The 20,419-nt window shown below is 60.0% G+C and overlaps 1 protein-coding gene across 14 annotated transcripts in view; it reads right to left on the minus strand.

Moving 5' to 3' along the window:
- Positions 1-9,621: 9,621 nt before the first annotated feature.
- The window catches only part of Septin9 (septin 9), a 140,038-nt gene continuing 129,240 nt past the window's right edge, over positions 9,622-20,419 (minus strand). For all 14 annotated transcript variants that reach the window (XM_015504128.2, XM_048797760.1, XM_048797764.1 and 11 more), the window contains 9 exons: positions 18,278-18,469; positions 17,242-17,370; positions 16,871-16,952; positions 16,399-16,536; positions 15,407-15,524; positions 14,604-14,699; positions 14,270-14,366; positions 11,418-11,469; positions 9,622-11,240 (listed from right to left, as the gene is read on the minus strand). In XM_015504128.2, the coding sequence (XP_015359614.1) occupies positions 11,108-11,240; positions 11,418-11,469; positions 14,270-14,366; positions 14,604-14,699; positions 15,407-15,524; positions 16,399-16,536; positions 16,871-16,952; positions 17,242-17,370; positions 18,278-18,469 (1,037 nt within the window). In that variant the 3' untranslated portion in view covers positions 9,622-11,107. The remainder of the gene's footprint in view (positions 11,241-11,417; positions 11,470-14,269; positions 14,367-14,603; positions 14,700-15,406; positions 15,525-16,398; positions 16,537-16,870; positions 16,953-17,241; positions 17,371-18,277; positions 18,470-20,419) is intronic.

Here is a 20,419-nt window from a genome sequence, read left to right on the forward strand (position 1 = left end):
GGGTGGTGGGGGACCACCCCCCACACAGAGCCTGTCACAGCTGTCCCTTCCCCGTCCTCAGAGCTCTCAGCTTGCCTCACCTGCCCGCCCTGGAGAACCCCAGTGAGGCCCCAGCCAGGCTCTGGGCTTCCCCTCTGCCTAAGGCTGGTGCCCCCAGGTGGCCCTGCACGGGGCCCTGTGCTTCTGCACAAACATTCCTCATGACAATCATTTCTGTGTCCACGTGTCTCACATGCCTGACGAAAATAAATCCCAATTACAACTTTTTACACAATCAACCACGGAGACCACTAGCATTCGGACACCAAAGCAGATAATTTTTATTGGTGAGTCCAGTGGCCTGCTAACTGGCGTGTTGGAAGCAGGCTCTCACTGCCAAAATGAAAGTTAATCAAGATACATCGAAGGCTGACTCTGATAACAGACTCCCCGTTCGAGTGACCAGCCAGGATTGTCATCTGTACCCTTAGGAACTGTGCCTGATGCTGTCCCTACGGGCCGAGTGCGGCCAGTGTCTTCACAGCACTGACCACTGGCCCCAGAGCCCAGAGCCCCACTCTGGCAGGTTCTGGAAGCCGTGCACACTGGGAAGCTGGATACTGACAGACAGTCGCTGGGGCTTCCTGAGGCTCTTGTGCCCTTGGAGCACATGTTGGTCCAACAGGAATTTGCACACGTGGGAGTTTTTCTAAGTCTGTGGTCATTGAGTCTGGGGGCCCAGTGTGAGGGGCAGCTGGCACCTCCTTCCTGCGTCGGCTACCGCCATCTAAGGCAACAGTCAGATCCGCGTGGACCACTTCACAAGGAAAAGGGCTACCAAGGGCCCAGCAAAGTGGATTCCAGTGACCACACGGAGGTGCATCGTGATGACCATGTCGAATTCCAGGACTAGAGAGGAAGGGGGTGGACCAGACGTCACCAGGAAAGGAGAAAGGAGAAATGACAAAGCCGGCCGTCCACATTCCCAGAGAAGCTTTCCAAGCAGAATCCCACGTCCAGTCCAAGGACAGAGCTCAAGGCTCTGCGGGCAGTCTCAAGACTTGTCGGGAAGCCACTGGAAGGCGCTGGATCTAGGAAAAAGGCACCCAACCCAGGAGAGAGGAAAGAGGACGTCCCGCTGATGGCCGGGGCTGCGCAGCCATCCTGGGAAAGATGGAGCAGCGGGCACCAGAGCCCAGCGGAGGCTGGCAGGAGGGGGCTCACCACCTGCTGGCGTGGGGAAGACGGGCAAATGTCAACTGCGACTAGTCACCCAGAAGACAGAATGGGGCATGATTTTACCATTCAGTCCGAGAGTCTAGAAAGACATGGCAACAGTGACCTAGTAAACCAGGTCATCAGGAACAGGAGCCTCAGAAGTTGTCACTGACTCCAAGATGCCTCTCCCCCTAAGAGCTGAAACGTACCAAGAGGAAAGTAAGACCCAAACAGTTCCACCCGCAGAGCTGAGATTAAATGTGCTTCTCCCAAGTCCCCCAAACCACCCGGCAGTGGAGATTCAATCCCAACAGGACACAGGGGACGGACGGACGGAGCCGGGAAGTGGCAGGGTGGGGCAGGGGGAACCAGGGCGGATCTCCAGCCTCGGTCACCGGAGCTCAGCGACTGCGAATCCCTGGAATCCCACGGCTCAGGAGGCTGAGGCAGGAGGATCGTGAGTTTGAGGCCAGCGTGGGCAACTGGGTGAGACCCTGCCTCAAAATACAAATTAAAAGGGCTGGGGGTGTAGCTCAGTGGTGGAGTGCCCCTGGGTTCGAGTCTCAGTACTAAAAGAGAAAGAGAACGCGAATCACGCCTGTGTGTCTATAGTTCACTTTTAATTGCTAGAATTCCGTTGTGTGAATATATCCAAATCCTCTACTGGTGAACATTTGAATTTGTTCCCATCTGGCCATAATTTAAGCACAGCTTCTAGAACATTCCAGCCCTGGGTGTTTGTGGTCCCTCCTCCCTGGGCTTTGTCTCTGCAACTTCTTTCCTCCTCTGCACCTGGCTGCCTGCTCTCCGGGGGCAGCTCTGTCCGACGGGTTCTGCGCTGTCCTCGGCACCCCTGGCCCTCAGTGCCCACAGCACCACAATAGCGACGCCTGATCTAGTGACCACACGGTCACGTCTTCCCCAGCAGGCTGCCATCTCCTTGAGAGAGTCCGTCTGTGTTTCTGGGCTTAGGCTCCCGGGGGGCATAGTGCCTGTCCACAGAGGATCTCAAAATCAAACAAACAAGACATCTTAAGTGAACAAACAAGTTACTGGTCACAGTACCTGAGGATGAAGATGGAGAAGTAAAACTCACCTGCGTGCCCCGGGAGCAGCCAGGGGCTGGGGGAACCCCAGAACCGGGGAGGGGCCGCCTCCCATCCAAGGCTGCAGCCCACCCTGACAGGCAAACCAGTGGGGGAATCAGAGCCCTGAGCTCTGCGCGACTGCAAGAAGCCAACAGTTTCTCTCTGGAGATGCGGGACACTAGACTAGCCCTTTGGGTCCTGAAGTCCCCCACCCAGGGTACATACTTCCCTGTGCTCCACGGCTGGCTGGGGGAGGGGCGGCACATGCCAGCGTTCAGAGCACGGGAGAAGAAGCTATTAAACTGCATATTTGTTGAAAGAGAGAGAAAGAGTACAAAGAAGAATTACAAGAAACCCCCTAAATTACAAGTGTGGGTTCCAGTAATTGCTAAATCACAGAGCTTCGCCTTTATGAGATACACACCCTCTCAGCTCCCACGACTTCCTAGGCCTGCCTCAAGCTGACAAAAGCCAGAAAGTTCTGCGGGAAGTCTGGCAGGCAGCAGAGGGGGCTCGCGGTGGGGGGCCAGGATCCAGAGAGCCGGGCCAGGAGCAGGGGGCTTCTCCTTTCTAAGGTGAGCGCCCCTGGCCGCCGGGCTCTGCCTGCTGTGGCTGGAAGCAGGACGGGATGCCGAGGAAGCAGCAAGTGGCCTGTGGCTGATTGATCTGGAGTCCCGAGACCCTCCCCCGCCCCAAGTCACTGAAGAGGTGAGCTGGAGGCAGAGCGTCCATCCTGAGATGGTGAGAACTGCTGTCTTCAGCGACGCAGCAACTGGAGCCTCGAGGATCAACACTCCATCTCTGGTCAGTCACCGCCCGCGCCCGCACGTCTGCAGTGCCACCTTGCCTAGCAGCGCTGACCTCCACGTCCCGTGTTCACATCCTCCGTGCCCTCCGACACCACACCCACCCTTCTGGCAGAGACACGTGCGAGGCGATTCACGCAATCCTCTTCTCTCCAAAGCACTTGATTCAGGGAAGACCTGATGAAGTGGGTGGAAGACTTCACCAAAGCCCAGGGCCAACCCATCAGACCCACGTGGTGGCCTGAGACAGGAAGGCGTCTTCTTTCTCCAGGAAATGTATTTATTTTACACACTGCTTTAAAAAAAAAAAAAAAAAAGCATCATGCTTGGCATACATTTTAAAAAGTTGCAAAGAAGCAGGAAAAACATGCCCCCTAATCAGGAGAAAAATCGTTAATAGAAGTAGATCCACCAATGGCAGAGATGTTGGAATTATTAGATGAGGTCTTTGAATCAACTAAAATGAAGATGTGAAGAGACCCGGTGAAGGGAACGGTTGCCAAGATATGTGAACAGATAGGACTTTCTGCGGAGAAATGGGAACTGTAAAAATCATCTACTGGATCTGGACATGGTGGCGTGCTCCCCTGTAATCCCAGTGACCCAGGAGGCTGAGGCAGGAGGATTGAAACTAAGGCCAGTCTCAGCAACTTAATAAGACCTGTCTCAAAGTGAAAATGCTGAGGATGGAGCTCAGGGACAAAGCAACCCTGGTCAATCCAGGTACCAAAACTAAATCTGTCAAATGAGGGAACTGGAGGTGTGGGTGCATCCACAGCCTCCGTCATGGGGATGCAAAGTCTGGACAAAGTCTTGATTCTGGGCGGCAGCTGGGCCAGTGACTCTGCTCCTGAGCATCCCAGGTATCCCCAGGAGGGGTCCTGGGCAGGCTCCTCCACCTGGCCCTTTCCCCTTGGGGACTTACATTTCCCCTGGGACAGGGCTCTGATGAAGTTATTAATCAGCAGGATGGAGATGCTGTGGCAGTTTTCTATGTGCCAGGACTGATTGATGAGCCGGCTGCCCGTGCCTCTGGTGCCCCAGGAGGAGGCGGCCAGTTGTGGGTGACACGCAGCATCTCCCTGGCTGTGAGGACTCTCCAAGTCATTAGTTCTTAAATCAGGCAGACAGTTCAAGGAGCCTCGCTGTGGGAGCCTTAATCATGCATGCTCCCTCTCCCTCTGATCATTTGTGATCGTCCTCTCTGGAAGCCGGGCAAGATGTCTTCTCCACTGGACTTTCTGTGTTCCTGCAGCTCCGACCTCTGTGGGATGCGTGGAGCCACTGGGTGCCTGGAAGCTGGGCAGGACTCTTGAAGGGACCCACACTGGGCTGGCCAGGGGTCCAGAGTCCTGAAATAGGATGCCTCCTGGGTCCGCCCTACCTGCTGATGGACGTGCTGCCGAGGCCCTGCTGGGAGCATGAGCAGATGTGCAGGAGGAGCGACGCACAGACTGGGGCTCGGAGCCGTAGCTGGACCTGGAAAGGGAGTGGGGGCCCTCCTTTTGGGGTGTAGGAGTGACTGTGACTCCAGAGACAGAACGGGTAGGCGCTTGCTCCAGGCAGTCCTCGACTTAGCCGGAAATCCACGGGTGCTGGGCCCCTTCCTGCCCCGTTCCCCAGGCGGAAGGACGCCGTTTGTCAGGTGAGGGGGGCTCAGTTACCCTAGTCCTCCCCGTGCCACAGTGGGGGATTGATCCCAGGTGCTCTCTGCCACCGAGCTATACACCCTGGAATTTTTTGCCCTCCTCCTGCCTCAACCTCCGGAGCCGGGGGATTACTGGCAGGTGCCGCAGCACTCAGCTGGTTCTACCATGTGCTGCCACCTTGCTGTGCCACCTTGGCCCAGGAGTGCCTGAGGGCCCTTGGCATCTGCTCTCAGCCCCTCTCCCCCACCCCAGCCTGCTCTGACCCCTAGGGGCTCCTCATATGTGATCTAGGCGGGGTGACCTCTTTACAGGACCCAAGTTCAAGAGAGGCCAAGCTGCCTACTGCATCTACGTGGAAGAGCACTCGAAAGTGAGCATTTCAAGAATGGGATGGCAGGGGTGACTTCATGCCTTGACCTCTGAGCATCAAGACTGTGTGTGTAAGACGTAGGGTCAGCGTGCGAGACCCAGAAGGAGGAGGCTTCGCTCATGGACAGGCAGGAAGCAGGGACCAGAGACGAGGGTCTTGTCCTGATTTCTCACCCGCTTGTCCCCCACTGTCCCCCTGCTTGGACTCTGGGCAAGCCAGTGGCTTCGGCTCCTTTCCCATGCGTTTGACCAGCAAGTGCCAGCCGCCTCTCACCCAACCACGAGAAGGGACGGGGGGGGGGGGGGGGCCTCAGCCAATGGCCTCGAGGGTCCCCACGGGGCGCCAACTGCAGCTGACTGACAGGAGCAAAGAGGGCAGTAGCCGTCACTGCAGTGGCCTAGGTGTGCTTCTATGGCAGGGTGCTGCCCGGCTGCGAAGTCCTGTTTATCAAAAATGACATGGACAGGATCAGGTGGGTTATCAAATGATACGCACAATGTGAGCTTGATTCGGGGAAAACAAAACTAAAGAATGTTTGCAGATGCATTTTTTTTTTAATTGGCAGGGCCGGGGCTGGGGGTGGCTCAGTGGGATAGTACTTCCTAGGTTCCATCCCAGCCACAATTTTTTTTTTTAAATTAAAACAATTTTAACTCTGTGTATTTTTTTTTTTTGTACTGGGGACTTCACTCAGGGGCACTCGCCCACTGAGCCACATCCCAGCCCTATTTTGTCTTTTATTTAGAGACAGGGTCTCACTGAGTGGCTCAGCACCTCGCTTTTGCTGAGGCTGACTTTGAACTGTGGTCCTCCTGCCTCAGCCTCCAGAGCCGCCGGAATCACAGGCGTGGGCCACCGCGCCTGCTTTGTGTTTTGTTCTTGCGTCTCTTTTTCAAACGCTTCATCAAGAGCTGGCATCGCTTCTTACCAGAGAGACACCAGGACATCCCCTCCATGTTGAGCTGCTGGGAAAGAGCAGGGAGCTGGGTGGGGTAGCCCCTGGGGGTCTAGGGGCCAGCCCGCCCTGACGGACCAAGCCTGTCCTGATGCCCGTTATGCCTGGCATTGATGGGCATCGCAGCCCACCTGGGACTCTGCAAGGAGAGACCTGAAGGTGATGTAATGGGTGACGGCCGTGTCCTGGCGCAGGACGGCTCTGCTTCACGGCCCCTCCTGCATCTTGGGGCAGAACAAACATCTGGAAGGTGTTTCTGCTCCAACACAGGAAGTGTGCCTTGGCCCCGCACAGATCCCAGAGCAGGACACCGGAGCTGGCCCAGCAGTGGGGCCTCTCCTGCGAGGGGCAGGGGGTGGGGAGCTGCGAGGAGGGGAGCAGAGGGCGGGGGGAGGAGTGCTTCACGGGGCTGGCCTCTGAGGCTGCCCCCAGGACACCTGCTTGGAGAGCCTCACCTGGGCGGCAGGACAGGCGTCCTCCCAGTGCTGGACACCAGGTCTGGCCCGGAGCGCGGCAGCAGTTTTCTTTTCTCCCTCCCAGCAGCCGCCGCCTCTTCCCTCCCAGGGACAGCCCCCACCCCCCAAGACCCCCAAGTCCGCCCAACACCAGATCCAGCAGGAAGCAAAGCAATGCACAGAACCGGCTCCTCCCAGCCCTGAAGACAGTACCCTGCCACGCCAGGAGGGCCGGGCGCAGCCCAGGGCCAGGGCTGGACGGCATCATCCATATCAAGGGGCCTTTCCATTTTCTTCATGGGATATTTTTTTCTGGCATTTTCCACATTGTCCCTACTACTTTTGTGGTCATAATGTAGTGTTTAAAAATGGGCAGGGGAGTAACTAAGAACAGAGTTGGGAGGAAGAGCATGAGAAGAAGATTAACATTAAACAGGGATGAGAGGTGGGAGGGAAAAGGAAAGAGAAGGGAAATTGCATGGAAATGGAAGGAGACCCTCAGGGTTATACAAAAGTACATACAAGAGGAAGTGAGGGGAAAGGGGGAAAAAAAACAAGGGGGAGAAATGAATGACAGTAGAGGGGGTAGAGAGAGAAGATGGGAGGGGAGGGGAGGGGGGATAGTAGAGGATAGGAAAGGCAGCAGAGTACAACAGACACTAGTATGGCAATATGTAAATCAGTGGATGTGTAACCGATGTGATTCTGCAATCTGTATACCGGGTAAAAATGGGAGTTCATAACCCACTTGAATCAAAGTGTGAAATATGATATGTCAAGAACTATGTAATGTTTTGAACAACCAACAATAAAAATTAAAGGAAAAAAAATAAAATAAAAATTTAAAAAAATGGGCAGGGGGGTGCCAGGCGTGGGGGCACATACCTATAACCTAGCAATTCAGGGAGCTGGGGAAGGAGGATCGCAGGTTTGAGGCCAGCCCGGGCAACTTAGGAGACCCTCCACAACTTTGTAAGAGCCTGTCTCAAAATTATTTAAAAGGGTTGGGGGTGTGGGGGTGTAGCTCAGTGGCCTGGGTTTAATCCCCAGTTCCAAAAAAGCAAGACCCACAAAAGGAGGGGGGCATCCATAAATAAAAATCCAAAAGCAGACGCCCGGCCGCCGGCCTGCGCTCTCCTGGTTTCTGTCTGGCTCCCTGCCCAGGCCGGGGGACCCTCCCCCACCCCACTACACACACCATGGACTCTCGCTGGCCCCTGAGCTCAGGGGCTATAAGAATCCCCAAGGCCGGGTCTGGAAGGGCCTGTTTATCCTAATTTTCTGGCTCTAAACCTCACAGCTCAGAACAGGGGAAGGAGGCAGTGAGGAACCTGGCCTCTGCTGCCCTGTGGGCCTCCCCATTCCCACAGAGGTCCCCCAGCCAGCATGAGGTGGGGGTGGCTCCTTCTTGGGGCCTTCCGGGTCTCCCTGAGTCCCACTTTGGTGACAGCCTGGCCTGGCCACGAGCTGCTTAAGGAAGGTGGGTAGGGGGATGTGAGGCTCTACCGCAGGGTTCTGCTTGGTTGGGTCGGGGTGGGGGCACCCACTGGGCTGGGAGGTGTGGGGTGGGCTGGGCAGAGCTGGTGGGCGGTTTCATCAATGAGATGACAAGGGTCCACGGTCAGAGAGCTGGACTGAGGTGGGCTGGGGCATGCTGGCCTGGTAAGGAGGCCCTGGCGAAGGCCACGTCGGCCCAAGTGTGGAAGGCGCTGGACTCCTGAAGCTGGCGCGGAGAGGGTCTGGGGCCCCGGAGAGGAGAGGCCCTGAGAGTGCTGCTTGACGGTGCTGATGGCAATGGGGACAGGTCAGTGTGGAGCAAGGAGGGATTCAAGGTGCAGTACCTGCCAAGAGCAAAGCCCCGGCAGCTCGAAGGGCCTCAGAGACGGAGGCTCCGGGCTGGCAGTCCTCACCCATGTGGACTGACCCTCTCAGCTGTCCATGTCCACAGCAGATGCTGGCAGCCAGACACGCCTCAGAATCCTTGAAGCAAAAGCCCCATGTGGCCACTGCCCGTCCACTCATTCTGAGATGATTTCAGAGGTCAGGTGGCCCCTGAAGAGCCAGAGAGGTCAAGAGCATCCTGAGGCCGCCTGGCCCCTGTGCAGCTGAGTGGAGGCAGAGCGAGGCTGGAGGCCTTTAGGTCCAAGTTCAAGGCTTTCCCACTCCTCTCCTGCACTGCCCAAGACGGCGGGAAGGGGGTGCAGTGGGTCGAACAGAACCCCCCAAATTCACGTCCACTCAGAACCTGGGAATGCACCCTCATTCCTTGCAGATGTAGTGAAAGGCCAGGTTATACAGATCAGGGTGGACCCTAAGTCCACGGTGCTGCAGAAGAGGCTGGGGAAGGCCAGGTGAGGACAGAGGCAGAGACTAGGGTGACGCAGCCCTCGGGGGCTGGAAGGGCAGGGAGGTGCCTCCCCTAGAGCCCTGGGAGGAGCAGCGTCCCCGACACCTTGGCTCAGCCTTCCCAGAACTCCGGGGTACATTTCTACAGTCTGATCCGACCCAGGCTGGGGTCATTTGTCACAGCAGTCCCCGGCACTGAGACACAGGACTCTCTGCCCACACCAGGGCTGCTGGACCAAGATTCCCGGGCCTCAGTCCCCGCACCTTGCACACAGACAAGCTTGCCCGGCCAGGCCTGGACTGTGTGGGGACACGCTCTCTCAGGATGCGTTAAGTTGTCATAAATTACTGCTAATCACTGACCAGCTGCTAGGTCAACCTCATAAATTTCAAAAAGAAAAACTTTCCAGGCCTCCCCAGCAGAAACCCTCCAGACCCCGATGACGGATGATTTAAGGCCCACCATTTGCTTTCCTCCACAGCAGACAGCTTCTCAGTCCTACCCCTTCCTTGCCCTGTGTGACTGAGACAGCTCCAGGAGTCACCTTGATGTGACCCCGACTCCCAGCAAGTCCTGTGTAGGATGCTCCCCACCACAGCTCCAGGGACTTCTCGGTTCTGAGTCCAGGTTCCAATCTGGCCTGACGTTTCTTACCTGAGCCCCTCTCCACCTGCAGTGGACCCCGGCCAGTCCTGAGGCCGGGAGAAATGCACTCTCGGGGTAGAAACGACATTTCCACTCGGGAGCCTCTGAGTTTGCATTTGAAACATTTATTTCAGGAAATACATTTCAACACTTTTGTTATTTATACAAAAAGAGACGAATTTCTCAGGAGGCACAGAGCTAAAGGCCATTACGGAACACAGCCCAGCAAAACTGTTCAAAATCTGGTTACAGAGAAAGGAAGCAAAGCCTTCCGGAGCCGGGATGCTGCTAACCCCAGGCGACATGGGGGCTGGGGAGGGCAGGGCCATGCGTCCTGGACCCTGGGCTGCACACTTTCAAAGTCTTGGTTTTGGCAAAAACTTGGCAAGTCGGTAGTTGACATGTAAACTGTGGGGCAGAGGGGTTTGTCTTCTCCTGGAATGGGAGGCAGGAAGGTCAGCTGTGTGTGGTCCCTACCAGTCCCCTCTTGGGGACCAGGCTGTGTCACGGTTAAGCCTTTCTCTGCAGCCTAGGTGTATTCTGTGTATCTCTGACCCCTTGTCTCTCCCTCTCTGGGGACTTCAAAATGGACTCTAGGGTACAGAGGCCCAGGAACATGGAGGACAACCAACAGCCAGGCTCTGTGGCCTCCCGTGTACCCAGGTCTCTGGGGCAGTGAGGGCTGAGCAGGAGCAAAGCTGGCGAAGGTGGAGGAGGGGCATGAGTGTAGCCGGAGCATCTGGGCCAAGCCCGACTCCACAGGTGCAAACGCACCTCCTGCGCCTGCAGGGTGGCCCTCACTGCTTCGCCCCTCACCCCTCCACCAGAGTGCGGGACATGCCCAAAATTCAGGGTGGAGGTACCTCCGTCCTTTAATCCTCACCAGATGGCACTGCAGCACCCACAGGCAAAGGGAGGGAGGAGAGGGGACACCACAGGCCTCCTGCCTGCAGCCTGTCTGGCCTGAGGGGACACACAGGGACGCTGAGATAAGGCACTTTCTGCTCCGGGCTCATGGGCGGGCAGGGGCAGCCGGGGACTTGCCACCTCTAAGCAGTGGGGCAGGCGGGGTGCTGAGTCATGTCCCATGACATGTAGGGGGCAGGAGGGGCTCCAGGTCCACCTGCTGGCTCTGTCCTCCCCTGGGTACAGCCTCCGACAGGGGCCAGGGGACGTGGCCACTGGGACAGAGTATGGCCCAGTGGTCATCCCTGCACCCTGGACCTGGCCCAAGCACAGACCCCCCAGCTCTGCAGGCTCCGTGCAGGGGGCAGACAGTGGCTCTCCTGGCCCCCGGGAGCTGGACCTGGGCGGGGGGCTGGATCCAGGGGGCCCTCCCTTCTGCCCACTGCCCAGCCCTCCCAGCCCTCAGGAAGGCCAGAGGCTGGCCCAGGACCAGGACCAGACCGAGGTCCAGCCACGTGCCCGGAGACCTCGGGCTGGTGAAGAGCACACGGGGGACGCGCCTTCTCTGGTGACCAGGCAGTGTGTAAAAGGGGCGGAGACGGGTGACAAACGGAGAGAATGATATGAAATAAGACGGGTGAATGGGCGGGCCTGGGGCGTGGGGGACTCGGGTGGGTCCCGGGGGGCGTCTACATCTCCTCAGCGTCTGGCTCCTTTTCAAGGCCATTGGCCAGGGTGCTGCTGCCCTCGCTGAGGCGCTTCACGCGGTAGGCTTCGAAGTGGATGCTGCTGGTGATGTCCTTGATGTTCTGCATGTGTGTCCTGCGGGGAGCGGGGTCNAGCGGCCGCCTGCCCCTGCCCGCCCCACCCCGATGGCTGGGTGCTCCACGGGTCCCCTGGGCTCACCAGGCCTGGTGCTAGGCAGGGCCTGCCACCTGGTGCCCTGAGCATGCTTCCCTCCCCGGGCTGCTGCCACCCACCAGGCACCCGGGCTCTCACCTGATGAGCAGGTCCCGCAGGTAGGCAAACTCACAGTGCGTGGTGTTCTCGACTGGGGAGAGACGGGGCTTCAGCGTCACGCAGGACACCCCCCCCCCACCCAGTAATGCTGCCAGGAGCTGCGCAGGGGCGGGAGGGGGAGTCCGGGGCACCTGCAGGCACCCGGCACTGACCCCAGCACCTGGGATGCTGGGCGGCAGGAAGAACTCAGCCCATGCTCCCCAGAAGGTTCCAGCCTATTGGGGAGATGCCCCTGCCACCAGGTCAAGAGCCATAGGAAGGCCCCTGCTCCCTGGGTGGCCAGGGAGATGGCTGGGAAGAGCTGGATGTCCCAGCACCAGCCTGAAGGCAGGTGGGGGCTAGAGTGCAGGGAGCGGGAAGAGGTGGGAGTTGGAGGGGCTTTTCAAGGAAACCCGGGCCCCAGCTACAGAGGCACAGAGTGGGCACCGAGTGCCCGCACACAGAGACTGTGACAGTGGCTACCCTCGGTACAAACTCAGGGACGGCACAATGAAATGAGACACTGCCTGGGACTCCTGCACAGGGGACATGACCAAGGGGACCCCAGGGGAGGGGTGAGCACAGCTGGGGCTCACTTCTGGGGCCACCAGGGGGCGACACGCACGTCCGTGGGCTCCCCTGAGCACGCCGGTGCAGGTGGAGCGCTGTGGGCGGCAGCGAGGTGCCACTCATGGCTGTGGCTAACTCACACACTGCCAGGTGTGTGTGACCGTCACCAGGGGTGGGGGCTGCGTGGCATTGGTGGAGGGACTAGGGAAGCTACTCTCCCTGGGTGGCCAATGCAGTCTCCTCAGGCCCTGCAGGCCCAGCTAGGGTCCTCTTCTGCAGCCACTAAGGCAGGCCCGGGAAGGCGGGACTCGAGTCTGCCTGGACAAGGTCACAGAGGGATTTGGAACCCAGGCCCCAGCTCCACAGTCCCAACTGCCCTGTCACAGAGCAGTAGGACTTCCCCAGTTGGAGGTCTGGGTTTTGCCTGAGGAGCCAGCCGGCGGGGCCCAGGCTGTGAAGAGCCGTCCCCTGGACCCCATCCCTGCAGGGCTGGGCCCCATGGGAGGCTCTGCGGCAGGCCCCAGGCATGCAGCATGGTTTCCCGAGTCTGAGAGCTGGCAGGAACCGGAGCTCAAGTCTGATCTGTGTGATCGGCTTCCTGGCTTGGGCAAGTTATTCTGCTCTCCCTGACCCTGTTTCCTCATCTGTAAAGTGGGATAACAGTGTCACACACTTCTCAGAGACGCGAGGACCAAATGAGCTCAGGGTGTGATCTGCAACACCCACTTCCTCTTCCAGGAAAAACCACCTCGTGACCACACCTGCAGGGGTGCACCAAGCAGCAGGTTCTCTGGTCAACTCACGAGGTCTCTGGTCTGGACCCATCATGTTCTGGGGAAGTCTCTAGGGTCTTCATAAAAGCCGGGTGGCTTGAGTATCGCTACCCTGTAAGCATCTTTACAGGTGCCAAAGGGCTGCTGCTTAGAGGGTCCCTCAGCTGAGTCCTGACATACGGCTGCCTGAAGTGCCTGGCGCTGGCCACCAGGGGGCAGCAGCAGAATGCCTATGTCCAGTCCCCCCTCCCTGGGTCCCTGAAGGCTCCTTTTGATCTCTAAAACATGATTTTCGTAAAGGGGTTCCTGGAGCAAGGTTTGGGGGGTGGGCAGGGAGGAAGGGAGGAAGTGGAGGAGGGGCCTAGGGGAGGTGTCCAGGGAAAAGCCTGACAGAGCCTCCTAGTTCTGATGGCCCCCGCCAAATACTTGACCACTCCCCTGGAGTTGGGGAGAAAACCAGGTCCAGCACGTGGTGCAGACCCTAGAGATGCCCAGACTGGCCGGTTTAGAAAAGCACCAGAAGGCTGGCACTCAGGTGGGGGGCGCGTGGGCATGGGTGGGCAGGACAGGGCAAGCAGACAGGGTTCTCGGGGTGCTGACCCTGAGACAGGCCTGGTGCTCCTCCATGTGCTCCTGCAGACGAGAACCCCTGGCCAGAGGAGTTGCCTTCGGGGCTGGGACCCTCGCTGCAGCACCTTCCTGAAAGGAGGGTGGGTGCAGGGACCTCGTGACAAGGGCTCCAAGGATTAAACAAGGACCGTCACCCTGAAGGACCAGTGCCTGCTACCTGCCATTATAACCTGTTTCTTTCTTTTTTCTTTTTGGTACCAAGGACTGAACACAGGGGCACTTGACCACCGAACCGCATCCCAGCCCTTTTTATATTTTATCTAGAGACGGGGTCTCACTGAGTTGCTCGGGGCCTCGCTGCGTTGCTGAGGCTGGCTCTGAACTCTCCGACCTCCTGTCTTGACCTCCGGAGCTGCTGGGATGACAGGCATGTGCCACTGTGACTGGCTATAACCTGTTTCTTAAACCCACGGCTCCCCGCGAAGCTCCAGTGGGCTGTGGGACGTTTGATTTGCTGAATTCTTGGCACACGGTACCCACTTTATAGATGGTGAAAACCGAGGCTCTGGAGGATGGAGGACTTGCCCGAACTCACAGCAAGGAGACTTTCTGCCCCTTCTCTCCTGGCCTTTGGGCAAAGCCAGGCCTCCCTCCTCCATGCTAACGAGTATGGAAGGAACAGAGAAGAGGAAAGAAGTGTCCAGGCCCACCCCCGAGGAGCTGCCACTGGGGCTGAACGTGCCCCAGACAGGGCCAACGTGTGTGTGGACCTTGTCCAGAAGACGTCTTTGAAGAGGTAATAAAGGGTTTCAAAAGGTACCAGCCTGCACTCAGGGTGGGCCAAGGAGAGTGACAGGTGTCTTCAGTGGCCTTGGGCCACGTGTCCTGGGTGCAGAGACTCATTCTCCCCCTCCCCCACGGCCCCAGGAGGGGGAGTACCTTCGATGGTGCCCCACTTGGTCTTCCTCCCGAGGATCCGCTTGCCGTTGACTTGGTACTCCTGGTCACTGCCCACAACGGCAAACGGGATCATCTCCTGGGGGAGGGGCAGGTGGGTTGGTCCCCTGCTCAGAGAGGCCAGCTCAGACCTGAGGCCTGGGAGGAGCTGCCCTGAGCCTGGGCCCCTCCCCGCCCAGCCCCAAAGGCAGTTCCCCAGGGCTCAGGCCATCCCCCCATTTCCCCAGACCCCCTCGATGGGCAGACCCTCCCCACCCCCGCATGCCCACCGGCAAGCCCTGGGACCTGGGACCTGGGACCTGGCTGAGGCACTCACCCGGAACTTCTCGTTCACCAGCCTGTCCTCCGAGTCCTCGTCAAACTCCTTCTGGGGGTACACGTCAATGCCGTTGGACAGCAGGTCTGCGGTGATCTGGGGGACCAAGGGGCAAGCTGGAGCCACCCTGCAGGAAGCTGAGCCCACCAGCTGGTATGGTGACCTCAATGCTGCCAGCTGCCCCTGGCTCAGGGTGAAGGGCAGGCTCTGGGGGCGGGACCCTGATAATCTCCTCTTCCGGGGCCTCCTGAATAGAGATGGTCTAGCAGACCTGCCCGCCCTGAGATTCTGTGGACCTCCAAGGGCCCTGGGGTCACTCATTGTCCTGTGTCTCCCCTGCCCAGCTCAGAATTCAGGGTTGCTGAGCCCATCTTGCCGAAACCCTGGTCATAGCCACCTCCGGTGCATCTGCTGTGTTAATCTGTCTGTCCCCAGACCGCAGCGCCAGCCACGCGATGGGCAATGGAGAATGTCCTAGGGAGCAGCTGTCACATCTACCCTGAGCTCCACGTGCTCCTGGCCGCGGGTCCCTTTCCCTCCAGGAGCTGCGTCTCTGCATGGTGAACTGTCCTTCCCTAGGCATGCTGGGAAAACCCCCACCTGGCCCCCGATGGAGGCCCTTGGAGCTGGGGATGAGACTGGAGGGCCTCCCCAGGCCACCAGGCTGGTGCGCGGGCACCTCAACATGAAGAGTTCCCTGGCTGTGTGCCTCCTGGGCTGGGGTGGCCTCTTCCAGGCCCACAGCCTGCCTAGAACACCAGTCCCCAAGGAGCAGGGAGCCAGGTGGAGGCGGAGCGTCCTACCCGCTGTTTGAAGTAGACCCTCTCCTCCAGGGTCAGTGTGTCAGCCTTGGCAATGACAGGGACGATGTTGACCACCTTGCTTAGGCGCTTCATGAACTCGATGTCCAGGGGCCTGAGGCTAAGACAGAAGGAATCGGGTGAGACTCAGCTGCCCTGCAGCAGGGGACTGAGGGAGGCCCCACCGCCAGGACTGGGCATGAGCTGCCCGGACTGCCAGCTGGGGCTGTCCAGTGGGTCCGCATTGATGAGGACCAAGTGGTGAGTGCAGGGCACGGAGGGGCAGGGCAGGTCCCCGACAGCACCACTGAGCTGGAGCAGAAGGGTGAGGCCAGCTCCCAGCAGCCTCGCCCACGAGGTTCCCAGAGCCCAGCTGCCCTGGACAAGTCCACACGGAGGAGCTGCCCCTGCCCAGATGGCCAGGGGTTTGCCTGGCGGGGACAAGGGGGAGAATGGGAGCCAGCATCCAGCAGCTCTGAGCCCTGAGGCTGGCTGCTCTGCAGGGCACCTGGCCTGGTGAGCCTGGGGTCTCAGGTGGGGAAAGGCATGGAGGTGGGGGCTGGCAAGCCTGAGGAGTGGGCGTCACTTCCCACTGGAGCAGACCCCCCACAGTAATAAGTCACAGTCAGGCCAAAGCGGGGATCCGGGCAGAGTCAGAGCAAAGATGGCCAAGGTCACCCCTGCCCCCGGGATGGGTGCTGGTGAGGGGACGGGGACCAAGCCCAGTGCTCAGCTGGGGTCCCAGTCCAGAGGGTCTTCTCCAGAGAAGCACCCTTAGCTCTCCCTTCTGGGTCTCAGCCAGAGCCTGAAACAGCTGGATCAGCTGCCCAACTCCCCAGGAACGGGGCATAGACCCCTCACATCACAGCGGCCAATCACGGTCCCCGACGCGGCCCCTCTGTGCCCGGCAGCAGGGTGGACAGACTGTGAGACATCCCTGGGGCCACGGGACCTGGGGCACCCACACCAGCACATGGGGCGTGACCAGGACGTACGAGTGGCCTGTGGCAGGGATGAAGTAGAGGCAGCAGTGGACGCGCGTGTCCGGGATGCGCTTCTTCCGGTTGATGTTGACCTCCTCCTGCAAGTACTTCTCGTACTGTTCGTTGATGAACTTCATGATCGGCTGCCAGCTGCGTGGAGACCCAGGTCAGCACGCAGGACCCTCTCCAGGCCCCGACAGGCAGTCAAGGACCCCCACCTTCCTATCACACCCGGGGGTGTGTGGCACCCTGATCTTACAACTCCCTGCCCAGCGTCCCCATGCTGACCTTTCACCTGGTGGGGGGGTCAAGATTCCCATGGTGACTCTTTGATCCATAATTTTCAGACCCCAGGACGGGTGTTATAGGCACATCAGCCCTCAACATGGCCACAGAGTCCTCAGGGTTCTGACCCTGGGGCCCACTCCCAGAATGGCTCCCCAGCTCTCTGACCCCAGGCCTCACTGCTCCCCGGGAGGCTCACCAGTTCTCGTTATTGATGTGGTCCCCAAAGCCCGGCGTGTCAATTACCGTCAGCTTCATCCGGACGCCCTTCTCCTCAATATCTGCAGGAACACAGCACCCCAGGCTCAGAGGGGAGACCAGGACCCTCGGGTTGCCTGGTCAACCCCGGGGTCCCCCGGTGGGCAGTGGTGGCAGACAAGGTGGCACCGGGGAGATTGACCTCAGGCAAGGAAGCTGGTGGTGATCTGGGTGACCCCCGACTCGGCTTCTGGGTAACTCAGCCTGCCGGGGTCCACACCACTCATCCCTGAGTCTCAACACGCCCAGGGCTGTCACAGTAAGTCCCTGCTGAAGGGGCCCCCGCTGCCTGGCCCAGGCTGTGGTGCTGACCGTGTGTGATGGATTTGATCTCGATGGTCTTGGGGATGCGCTCCTCGGAGGGGGGCTGCACCGACTTCCGGCTGATCTTGGATTTGAAGAGGGTGTTGATTAAGGTGGATTTCCCCAAGCCGCTCTGCCCTGGGAGGAGAACCAGAGGTAGGTTGGCAGGCTCTCTGGGGAGACAGTTCCCAGCACGGGACACAGGGACGCCAGGCTCACAGCACCCTGCAGCGTCCCTGCCAAGTGGGCGGGGCTTCCTCCTCCCCATAGTGCCCAGTGATACATGAAACCCCACAGCCGGGCTCCAGGGCCTAGTCACACTCAGCCAGAGTCCCTGCCTGAGAGGTGGCCACCCAGGCCCCGAGAGGGTTCAGGGAGGCCTCACCAAATACAGAATGCCAAGGCCCCAGAGGTAGGTATGGGCCGGTGCACACCGACCTGGGCAGGTGGCTCCCCAGGACAGAGGGGAAGCCCACCAGACTTGTGCTTGGTTAGGCCTGAGCTGGGGTGCACTTCCCAGACCCCTCCTGCTGCCCCATGAAGCAGCAGGGCCCCATGCTGAGATGGGCTTGTTTCCACCTGAGAAGCTGGGCAACCCCCACCGGGCTCCTGGGAGACCCCACGGAGCCCCAAGCCCTCAGGAACAAGAGGCCACCCATCACACCCAGCCTGCACCCTGCTGGGGTCCCCCTGATCAGTGACCTCCCCCTGCTGACACCGGTTTTTATAGCCCCCACACCCCACTCCCCAGGCAGGCTGTCAGACATGCCACTGGGAAGCCTCCAGCCAGGGGACAGGCAGCAGAAGGCACGCGGACGTCACGGCCCCAGAGCCACCGCTCACCCCTCCTTACCAGGGCTCTTAATGGAGGGAACTGGTGGGAGCTGGGGCCTCCTCCCAGGCACCCGTGCGCACACAAGGCCACTGGGCAGAGCTGCCACCACTTTACAGAGGGACGCGTGGGGCCCAGGCTGGTGTGCCTGGCCCACGTGCGGGCTGGCGGCTTCCTGCGTGGGTCTGGGGCGACGGGAGGCGCGGGACTCACCCACCACCATGATGTTGAACTCGAAGCCCTGCTTCATGGCCTTCCTCCGCATCTGCTCCAGGATGGAGTCGATGCCCACGTAGCCGAACTCCACGGGGGCCTTCTCGTTCCGCGTGGCCGCGGCCTGCTTGAGGGCGGCGTCCCTGGAGGAGTCGGCCATGTTGCCAGCGCTGCCGGGAGCTGCCTCGGGGACTGCAGGAGAGCAGAGGTGTCGGTGCTGGGGTGTCCCCAGGCCTCCCACCCCCAGGCCTGTTCTCAGACGAAAACCGAGGCTCAGAGAGGCCAGCCCTTGTCCCAGTGTCACCCACAGGCCACAGCCAGCTCTTGGCATTCAGCCCCCCCCCCCCCGTGTCTCCCCTGGAGCCCCAGGCGCCAGGCAGCAAGCACTTCGTCCCCTCTCCTTGGCCTCAGGCTTCGGGACCCCTGGGGGTCCTCTGGGCAACAGAGGGCCAGCATTGCTCCGTCCTGGCCTGGCCTCGTGAAGGTGTGTCCACTCTGTGTACCCACCAGCAGCCCAGGGTTGGGGTGGGATGCGGCGGCAGAGTGCCCAGGGCTGCCTGTGCCTGCCCCCACCTGGCCCAGGTGACCACCCAGGTAGTACCTGGCCCCAGGTGCTCCTCACCCACAGTCAAGGCCCAGGGTGGGCTTCAGGTCAGACAGGCTGTCTGTTTAGGAGTCCACTCTGTGGGTCAGAGGCTGGGGTCGGGGAGGACGCCTGAAGGTGGTCACTGGACACCTCAGGAGCTCACAGCCAGCAGGGGTGCGCAGAGCTGTCCACTCCAGACACACCCCATCATAGGTGGGCAGGCGCGGGGGGTGCCCACCAGGTGAGACACCCCTCTACCCACTGCGTAGAACTGCCCTGGCACCCAGGTCCGGCTGCCCTAGGTCCCCTTCCCTGACCGAGCTGGTTCAGGGACTTCCCACCCCCTCAGGGCACTGAGGAGGACAATCTGCCCAGTCCTTCTTCCCAGGGAAGGCCCAGCTCCCCCCGCTCTTTCCAGAGCACCCTGGGCTCAAAGGAAAGGACCACACGGCCCATCTGATGCCTCCTCCCCCAGGACACTGACCAGGGTGGCCACAGGGAAGACAGAGGGGATAGGCTTCCAGGACTGAGGGACATGAGCAGGCTTTGGTTAAACTGTCCTTCAGCCAACCTCACCCACTGGGCTGAGCCCCCACGTCCCCAGCTGACAAGCTCTGAGGCCAGCATCTCTCCCCAGGCCACGGTGGGGAAGAGACCGAGGACGAGTGGCTTCCCAAGTCAGTCCAGGAAGGGGGTGGGAGCGGTCATCCTCACAAGCAGGTCCTTCCCTCATTCTCAGCCTCTGCTGGGCCCAATAATCGACTTCACGGAATCAAGGACACAAGGAAAGAGCAGAATGCATATAAGACTGCCAGGAACTGCCGCGGGTCCACTATCTCCATTCCCAAGCACCATCCCCAACAAAGGCAGCCCCTGGAGCCACGCTGCTGCCCCAGCCCCAGGCGCCAGGCTGCCCGTGCCCACCCAGGCCAGGGAGAAGCCCGACGGCTTCCAGCAGGGGCTTCTCTCCCTGCTCAGAAAGGTCCTCCTGGGCTTCCAGGATCTTTAAATAAACAAAGACTCAGAGCTGCATCTGGCCCCAGAACCTGTGGCTTTGGGCTGCTTCCTGGAGACAGCCGTGGGGCCTGCCTCGTGGGGCAGCCGTTCAGCCTCGCCCACGTGACTCGAAATTGCTTCCATCTGTCTGTGGGTCTGGGAGCCATTTTGCCCAGACCGGGGCCAGCCCCCACCCCTCGGCCCCCTCACTGGCAGTGCGCAGGGGGAGGGTGCCCCCTGAACTCTCCGGCTGCTGCGAGGAAGGGTCCTCCCGGGCTCCAGCTGGCCCCCTCCACAGGCACCAACGTCCACTGCAGAAATTCAAACCAAGCCAAACATCCTGCCCACCAGGGTCCTGCTGGAGAACTGATAATAAGAGCAAGAAAGAGCCCCAGCCTCCCTCTCTTGGGGAAGCCTCTGGCCTGCACATTCCTGCAGCCCCCTCCCCGGCAGCATCCTCCGCCAGAGGCGCCCAGGAGGGCCCCTCCCCCGCACCTGCCTGGCTAGGGGGGCGCAGGGGAGGCAGGAAACGCTGGCCCTCGGACACTCCAGGAACGGCA

This window comes from Marmota marmota, unplaced genomic scaffold, assembly GCF_001458135.2.
Source record: "Marmota marmota marmota unplaced genomic scaffold, marMar, whole genome shotgun sequence".
NCBI classification, from domain to species: domain Eukaryota; kingdom Metazoa; phylum Chordata; class Mammalia; order Rodentia; family Sciuridae; genus Marmota; species Marmota marmota.